Below are 9706 nucleotides of genomic sequence, written 5' to 3' on the forward strand. Positions count from 1 at the left end.
TGTATATTTTATTTAAATTTTGTGCTTTATCCATACGACCTGTTTTGTCCCTATTCTCAAGAATCACTGAGAAATGAGTGACTCTAAGCGTAGTTGGTGATATGCTGTTTGCTGCTCAGCATGATCATTTATATGGATAAAAACAAACAATATTTTTACATCAATTTATAAGTTATGTGAAATGTCTGCAGAACAACTGTTGAAATTTGAAGGAGCAGAATCTGGCCAGTACTGTTCCATATTGTCAGGTGAGAAAGACTCACCTGGTATAAATTTAATTTTTAAATATTGGAAATACACCTAAGAGAAATTAATTTAATCAAAGTATGTTAATTAATATGTGTGTATGTATTCTATCTTAAGTCCAGTGCATGCTAGTTTATTCTGTGTTGCTTTTATTATCAATTGATGATACATGCATATAGGATAAAATTTAACCATCACTGTCAGAGACTTATTGCGTTTATGACAGGTGTGCGAAAGAGTAAATCGTCTGACTGCAGCAATCCACATCATTACCAGAACTAGAGGGACCCAAAACCAAATTTCGTTTAGGGCCCCATAGAGGAGTGGGCCGGTGTTTGAGTTTGAGTCTAAAAACAAGAAATTTGACTTTAGTCCTATAAATACGGCAAACTCCATATGAGTTTTAAGATTTGGTGATCGAAACAAGGTTAAATCAGGGAAAGCAAGTCACTTTAACCGATAAAAAGTCATGCAGACAAGGACTCTTAGGGGAATACTGCGGTATAAATAATGATATGGGGAGTCGGAACTTACCGGGAGCAGCACAGCCGAGTGAGGAAAGAAAACCCAGAAACAAAAAATAAATCATCCGATTACCTGGGACAGAAAAAAATATCAAGAAACTGTACGAGCTATAAAAGGAAGACAAACAGGATTGACAACTCATGACATGATGAGATCAGCTTTACAGAATGAAATCTAGGTCATATTTACCTATTAAAGCAGCCATTGTAACTATTGGCTTACCCATTGGGTTCCAGTGAATCAAACGCCTCTAAAAAACAGTGATGATTCCTCCTGACGAGGCGAGTTTTAGACGTGATTCAAGTCTAAAAGGGACGATCTGATACCTTCTGTGGCTTAGACGTAGAGACTGCTATGTTTACTTTCGAGTTTGATATGCAAATATGTAACCAAACTTGTTAAGTTGCTATTTATAAAAAGTCTCTTAAAGAAAATGTGGCTTGGATGCCTATGACTATGACTTCATTAAGGTTTACAGCATCATTACTTTTCCAGTAGCTTATTTAAAATGTTACAAATGATGTTATTTAAAAAAGCAAGTAAGCTATCGTCAGTTGAGTCACAAATAAACAAAACAAACAAAAAAAAACTGAAGATTTTCTACTCACAACAAATAAAAAACAATACAATGGGTGACTTTATTTTCAACATCTCTAAATTCAGACATGAAAATACAACAGCTGTATTATAGTCTGAGTTGGCAACGGCAGACAAAAATGTTCACTAATGTAAGAGCAGCACTAAATGATTTTAATGTAGAAGAATAAAAAAGTAATCAAAACTACCTAAGTAGGGAGACTGTCATGATTCGGTTCGAGGGTGTTGAGGTTGAATGCAGGCAGAACCCAGGATGAAAGTGAAAATGATGGTTTCTTTAATAATAATCCATGAACACAGAACGACGGCAGAACAGACCACACAGGGAAACAGGCTACACACGACAAGGATCCGACAAGAGACAAAGACAACAGGTGGACTTAAATACACAAGGAATGAGACACACCTGGGAAGCAATCCACAGGGAAGACAGGACAGGGACAGGACTAAATACAGAAAACCTCAAAAATAACTTCACAGAAAACACAGAACACAACAAAGACTCAAGAACCGAGACCTGAAAATACAAATTTGTGTGCAAATTTTGGTACGTTAAAGAATTAAGTAAAAAATAAGTGAGAATAGCTAGCAATATCACTACAAAATAATTTAATCAGGCAGAAGAAACTGTCTGAATCCATATTTCTCTTGAAACCAAAGCTCACAGAGGTTAATGTGTACAATACAATACTGTGCAAACTACTGCCAGTGATAAGTGTTTTACTGCATAACTTGCCCTCTAAATGGGTCAACAGGCTCTGCAGGCTGAGTAACATCAGAAACAGGAAGCCTGAGTGCAAACCAGAAGTCTGACTTCACTATAAACAGAAGGTGTGTTTGTGTGTTTGATGCATTTTTAGTTAAAATATGTTTCTCCTTCATTCGTGAAGTTACTACAGGCTGGTAGAGTCATCAGAAACTGTTCTCAGACAAGAGCAGCTTTACGTCAGTTAAAATGACTCAAATAGTAGAAAAGTGTTATAAAACTATTGAAGTATCTTTTTAAGCCCTTTGTTCCAGAGAGTCTCTTGAAACCAAATGACCCCAAATTTGGGGCTTCCAGGGATGATGAAGTTTTACAGACTTTCATTGAGTCTTGTTTACTGGTGTGAACAATAGAAATATGAAGAAATGTAACATATTGTCAATTTAAAAATGTACAGTTAACAAACCAAAGCCTCGGCAACCAAACATAACCTGGACCCTCCTCCTCATTCTGGTCACCAGCTTGGTCACACAATGCTGTCAAATGGCATCCCATTCTTGTTGTCAAACAGTTTTACTGACGGATCAGAGATGGAAATTGAAATGTCAACAATACAAATGTGTCCTCTTTTTTTCTTACATGAACATAAAACATAAGAAAGACAATACAAAAACAAAACAGAAGAGACATACGTAAATAAACAGGAGCATTCCCAAAACCCACCCCCTTCCTTATATCTTATATCTTATCACGCCGAGGCTCAAATCAAATCCTCTTCAAACAGAGTTATCAATATATTGCCGAAGGAGTTGCCAAGTTTGATTAAATTCCTTTCATTTATTTGCTAATGAGAACCGTATTCTTTCCAGATGAGAGAGCCTTACCAGTTCATCCAGCCACAATTTAACAGAAGGAACCTCTGCTTTTCTCCAAATCATCAACACTAGCTTTTCTGCTATGGTAAAGGCATAAGATAATAATTGTTGTTGGCATTTATTAGATTGAGAAAGCTGAACAGAAGCTCCGAGTACAATCAGAAGCGGGTCCAGCCTCAACTCTGTACTGAACATATCTGATAAAGTTTTGAACATGTTAGACCAAAATGGGGTTAATTTAGTACACAAAGAGTCAGAGTGGAGAAGCGTGGCTTCTTCAATACGGCATTTGTCGCACAGTGGGGATGTGTTAGGAAATATTTTATGTAACTTCACTAACGAAGTCTGTGAATGATTTTAAATTGAATAAGACGGTGTTAGCAGGTTGTCTCAAGCAGCCTTCCCGCTCCCAGCCGGTTCTAAGGCCCTGCATGGACGGCAAGGATCTGGACAATAACACACTGTAAATCTGGGAGATTAGATGCCCTTCCCCACCACCCAACTTAAAGAGCTCGTCAAATTCATTAGGTATTATAGTCTCTAAATAAAGTCATTCTCATACAACATTTCCTTTCTTTTTGTGATAAATACTTAATTGTTAATTTTCTCATAATGGGAACTCTTAAAGATGCAGAACCTGACTACAATTGTCAAGTCTGTTGCAAAATGTGCTCCAGTCAACAGAGGGCAGTGTTCCTCTACAGAGATTCTTTATTGTAACTCACAACTGTATTCGGAGTTAATTTACAGGCTTAAACAAAACCAAAACATTTTTTCATTTTAGAGCAGCATTTATTGTTCTGCTTTTTGTCATTCTTCTATACATTCATTAAAAATATCCTGCTTGTTTCTAAATATGCTCACTGTTGACACATTATTCTAAAACCTTTGACTGTCAGGAGCTGAAATTAGTGACAGTGATCTGTCTGCTGTTCCTTGGTCCTCATGATGCTGTTTGTTCTCCAACTAAACTCTAAGACTTTGTTGGGAAAAACTGCATTTAAAGTATAAACACTAAATTTAAGTAAATAAATACTCTGTATAGAAGGTATGCTGACATGAAACTGACTATAGGTGACCTCTTGTGTCCATTGGTTGCACTGGCTTTATTTAGCAATATTAAAGTAAAGGAAGCTGGAAAAAAAAAGGTCTCTTGCGAGTGGCACACAGAGAGAGTCTGGATGTTTACTATGTTGATTCTTTGCTTTTTTTTGGCTTCGTAAGAAAACTTAATGAATTCTGCAATGAAAATATGAAATTTTGTCATCCACTTTTAAAAATGAGATGGTGAGTTTGGACATTAGCACAACTTACATTTTGTGTAGGCATTTATTGTTTCTCAAGAGAAACTGTTATCATTGATGTTGATCTTAGATTTCAAAGTGTTCAGCTTATAATAATTTATTTTGTTTACACAATATGCCCTATCCTATTTCAGCTCAGAGTACATCTTTTATTACTCTTATCACGCCGAGGCTCAAATCAAGGCGTGAGGCTCAAATCACGCCTAAAGAGAACTAAAAATCTATGCTGTACTTTCTTAAACTTTGAGTGCAACAGGTACATTTTGATCTAAATCCAAATTTTCTCCTGATTATTAACTTTTACTTTAGTCTTTACTGTATGCAGGACAACATTACACTGTGCAGTATTCCCCCCCTTCTTCTTCTTTCTCTTCTTTATTTGTGCCACTTTTAACTTCCTGCCTCTGGATTCTCAGCCATGCCTGACTGGTGCTACTCCATTTTTTCTAGTTTTTTTTGACTTTCTCCACAGTGTTTTCAGTGTTTTTTGACTGATTCTGCACAGGTTTCTGTACTATTGTCATAGATTCGGGGTCACCTTTTCCAGGGTTAAAAAGTGGGAACAGTTCACCTGTAAATTTTGCTGCCAGAGATCCAATCAGACATTTCTCTTCCACATTATAGAAGGAGAGCTCTCTGTTGTCAAAGTCCAAATACACACCGACTGTTTTTGGTTTTGACTGAACATAAATGAATGTCTCTGGTTCAGTGCTAAACTGAACAGTATCCTCCTGGTTGGGGCAAGAAGACAAGAACCAGAAACCATTTTTTGTGGTTGGAGGGAAACGTTCATCATGAGGGATTTTATGTTTATCTGTAACTCCGATCCACCAGGACTTCTTGATGAGGTGAAACTTTGCATTTGCTAAGCAAACCTCCCAGTAGTGTCGTCCAGAAGAGACCATAATGCTTGGATGCTTCTGATAGAGTCGTTGACTGCCGTGTTGCTGGACAAAAACGCAATAGGAAAAAACATCTTAGAAATTTCATTTTGCATCAAAGTTTCGTTTTGACTCCATTAAAACACTGGCAGCTTCAAATACTTTATCCTACCTGTAGGCAGAAGTGGTTCGTTGCCTAATGATAAAATGCAAAAATAAATGCATTTTTATTAATTTATGTTATATATATCAACAGAACTTTAAAACTATTTAAGAGACATTTATAGTTTGGAGGTGAGATTGTTGTAGGACTGAAAATCTGAACCCAACACCGTAAAGATATGTAATAAGTTCATGTTTTTAATGTGCTCATATCAAACCTTCAGTCATTTAGGGCAAATCAAAATAACTTGAGTGTCATTAAATGCTAAACTTCTGATAACTAAAATCAGTTGGAATGTCTGCATGAATTGGCTTCTTTTGTGAAGTGCCTTCAGATGACATGCTGTGAATTGGCACTATATAAATAAATTCTGTTGACTGAAATTAATTAAACTGACTCACACAAAGAAAGAAGTACGAATGAATTATGTCTTCTTTCTTACCTTTAGAAATGCTCATTAGTTCAGCCCCTGAAAGACAAAGTACAAACTTTAGTAAATATTTCCAACCAATACCTCAATTGTAAATTCAGTAGTTTATTGTCGTAACTGTTTTGTTGTTTAAGGATGTTACACAGTGTCTTCTAGCATGGTTTGATGGATAAGGACTTAACATGTCCTTACTGTCTTATTTAAATATCTTTAGTTTTAACACTTGCAATAATCCCATGAAGTTTTTTCTTAGTGCTAAATTGTAAATTTAGTTACATTTGTACTTAACTCTGAAAACTACAAAACAAAATTACACGATGGACCCTTTAATAGAAAAACAATGACATTTTGGGTCTGTTGTGTTTTATTTACCACCAGTTGTGAAATTTCCAGATTTGGACTTGTTAGCTGAAATTAAAAGAAATATAAGGTGTGAAATCAGTACTCTTTAAAATGTCAGCATTCTTTAAATGTCAAATATCATCCTCTCTGGCCAAAATCAAACATTTACCTTTCTTTCTGAAGTACAGGAAGTACAAGGCTCCGAAGGCAACTAATAAAACCAGAAGCATCTCAAAGGCCACCCATCCAGCGCAGGGCATTTTTGTCTCTAAATAAGGAGCAGATATTGTTCTAATAAACTTATTTTTTATAAAAGACTAATAAAAGAAACTTGAAGGTAAAACCTTGTAATGGTGGAGGATTTTCCAGACGCATTCTGGCCTCCTTTGGTTCTTCATTGAAGAGCCCAACAGAGCAGGAGACCTCAGAGGGACTGGAGACCAGAACCCAACTATGGACTGAATAAAAACCAGCAGAGTTTTTGCTAAACATCACATCAGCAGGTGTGAGAGCTGTTTTGCCGTCTGACCAGCTCAGCTCAGGCTTTGGATGCCAGCCGTCAGATTGGCAGCTCATGTTAACTTTGTTATGGTCTTTCATCACTGCTGACAGGAGAGGTTGGTGTCCAGTTTCTGGAATAAGAAGAAGATTAAGAAGAAGATGATCATTTGATGTGGACATCATTCTGTTTGGTTTTGTTCTCGTTCTGTTTCATGGTTCTCACCTGTAACACTCAGACTAATAGTTGCGGAATCATAATCATCAGAGCTGCTGACAAAGCATGTATATTTTCCTGCATCTTCAATTGTGGCTTTTTCCAGTTTCAGGCTGACATCACCTGCCTTTAATCCACCTGATGTTTCTTCCTTTAAGCCAAGTGAGACTCGGCCAGCGTACGAAGCTTTCTGGGATGAAAAGTCGAAAGCTCCTGCCTGATAAAGCAGGACTGGAGGATCATAATCATCATTCCAGTGATCCCAGCGTACCTCCATATCTTCTGCACTCTCAGAGAAGGTGAGCCAGCAGGGTAAGATGGCTGTATGACCTCGCTGGACTGAGACATGAGGCTTTGCAGAAACCGTGAAATTTTCTGAAACTGAAAAGGAAATCATAATCAGTCATCTTTTCGTTTTGTTCTGGTACTAGATTAAGTACATTAAGTGTTTCAAAGTAAAATGTTCCCTTGATTTCAAGTCTGTCTCAAGTTTTTCAGTAGACCACATGCTCTATGTTAAATTAATTTCCCAAACAATAAATAATGATAGTTGCGGTTCATTGCATGGTAAACGTAAAAAAAGAAAACATCAAAATATTTTTTGTAAACCAGTAGCATTTACAATGTGGTTGTGAATTGATATTTCTGCTGCTTCAACTTCATTTTTCTATACTGCTGGTTCTAAAAGATCATGATTGTTTTTTTTTTAGTAATGATATTATATTAACAAAAACACACAATTTCATTACAACGTTCTGGTTCAATTATTTATTTACTATTTTTTATTTCATGAATGAATGTAGAAATCATCCTTTATACGGGCAAGAAGAAAAAAATTAATTTCTCTATCTTTACAGAGGATGAACACAAACCAAGTTTTCTCATCAGCATATCAGCTTGTGCATAAAAAACTAACGGTGTTTATGAAATGTCCCAAGTATTTAACTTCATAACTCAGACAGGAACAACAAAGACAAGGATGCTGCAGGGAGCAGGGGAGACATTTGAGGTTAAATACACCAGGGACTAATCAGGGAACCAAGAGACAGCTGGGGACATTCAGGAGGTGTAGCCAAGACAAGATGAGACAGGGGCAAAATAAACTGGAAAACACATATAAAACTCAAATCATCTCAGCAACTTTGTATTCATGTGACACTGAATTTTAGCTGTGAATGAATTGATTCTCGTGGTTTGGCGTATATATTTCTGACTTTTTAAAGATATTATTATTATTCAAAATGGCATGTTTAATAAGGTTTGATAATAATTACAACTTCACACTGATTGATATTGTCTAGCAAAATGTTTCAGGCTACATGGTAACTGCATTAAAATATGGAGATGAGTGACTCTAAGTGGTAGTTGGTGATATGTTGTTTACTGCTGAGTATCATTATTTATATGGATGAAACAAACAATATTTTTTACATCAATTTATAAGTTATGTGAAATGTCTGCAGGGCGACTGTTGAAACTATTTGAAGGCGCAGAATCAGCCCAGTACCGTTCCACATTGTCAGGTGAGAAAGACTCACCTGGTATAAATTAAATTTTTAACTACTGGAAATACACCCAAGATAAATTAATTTAATAAAAGTATGTCAGTTAATGTGTGTGTATGTAGGCTATTACATCTTGTGTCCAGTGCATGCTAGTTTTTTTGTTACTTTTACTACCAACAGATGATACATGCATATAAAGAATACAATTTAACCATCACTGTCAGAGTTGTATTACATTTAATACAGGTGTGTGAAAGAGTAAATCATCTGACTGCTGCAATCCACATCTGTTACGGCCCTGGGCCTTGTAGGCTGGGCTGCAGGTGTTGCTTTTGTCTGACTTTGTGCTCCTCCCCTTTGCAGGTGTCTCTGGTTCATTGATTGGGAGCGCAGAGTACTTGAACCTGGCTGTCTCCGTCTTCTGGGTCGCTTTCAGCGTCCACTCTGCCGATTGACACTGGTGGTGTTTGTTGCCAGGCCTCAGCTCCCCTCCTTTTGCCCATTTGCGTTTGCCTTTGTTTTTGCACTTCAACACTCCCATATGCACTCAGACAACACATCCAAGCATTTGCATTACACCACTGATACTGATATCCACAATCCATTGTTGTTTTTGTTAATAAATATTAATTTAAATGCACTTTAACCCCTGCATGGTCTCCCGTTTTGTTATGACCTTGAGCCAGTCGTAACAACATCATTACCAGAAATTGAGGTAATTGAGGTAAAAAAAATTAAGATCTGGTGATCAAACAAGGATTTATCAGGAAAAGTCACTTTAAGCGATAAATGAAGAAGTCGTGCAGACATGGACTCTATGGTGGAAAACTGCGCTATAAATAATGATGCCGGGAGTCGGAACTTACCGGGAGCAGCACAGCAGGGTGAGGAAAGAAAACCCAGAAACCATAAATAAATCATCCGATTACCTGGGATAGAAAAAAAAATATTAATAAGAAACTGTACGAGTTATAACAGGATTGTGTGTCAGTTCTGTTTGTAGTAGGAAAACAAACATGATTGACAACTCATGACATGACGAGATCAGCTTTACGGAATGAAATTTAGGTCACATTTACCTGTGAAAGCAGCGATTGTAACTCTCGGTTTACCCATTGGGTCCCAGTGAATCAAACGTGACATAAATGTAGCCACTAAAAAACGGTGATTATTCTTCCTGGGTTTTAGACGTGATTCAAGTCCAGGAGGGACGAACTGATACCTGCTCGCTTCTGTGGCTTAGTTATAACAAAACAAGGTGTGAAACAGACGTGAAGAGAGACTGCTACGTTTAGTTTCGATTTAGGTATGCAAAGGTGTGGCCAAACTTGTTAAGCCACTATTCATAAACGGTCTCTTAAAGGAAATGCGGCGTGGATGCCTATGACTTCAATAAGGTTTACAACTTTGTCACATT

General features: G+C 37.0%; 1 protein-coding gene across 1 annotated transcript in view; it reads right to left on the reverse strand.

Moving 5' to 3' along the window:
• Positions 1-9671, reverse strand: part of LOC106949745 (butyrophilin subfamily 2 member A2-like) — a 36202-nt gene extending 26531 nt beyond the window's left edge. Inside the window, exons 1-9 of the mRNA XM_015036221.1 lie at positions 9369-9671; positions 9156-9218; positions 6794-7165; positions 6414-6701; positions 6239-6337; positions 6100-6135; positions 5740-5766; positions 5307-5330; positions 5156-5200 (exon numbers count right to left, since the gene is read on the reverse strand). Coding sequence (XP_014891707.1) covers positions 5156-5200; positions 5307-5330; positions 5740-5766; positions 6100-6135; positions 6239-6337; positions 6414-6701; positions 6794-7165; positions 9156-9218; positions 9369-9432 — 1018 coding nt within the window. The 5' untranslated portion in view covers positions 9433-9671. The remainder of the gene's footprint in view (positions 1-5155; positions 5201-5306; positions 5331-5739; positions 5767-6099; positions 6136-6238; positions 6338-6413; positions 6702-6793; positions 7166-9155; positions 9219-9368) is intronic.
• Between the last annotated feature and the right edge of the window lie 35 nt (positions 9672-9706).

This window comes from Poecilia latipinna, unplaced genomic scaffold (genome assembly GCF_001443285.1).
Source record: "Poecilia latipinna isolate Pla-1442-1.1 unplaced genomic scaffold, P_latipinna-1.0 Scaffold361, whole genome shotgun sequence".
Lineage (NCBI taxonomy): Eukaryota > Metazoa > Chordata > Actinopteri > Cyprinodontiformes > Poeciliidae > Poecilia > Poecilia latipinna.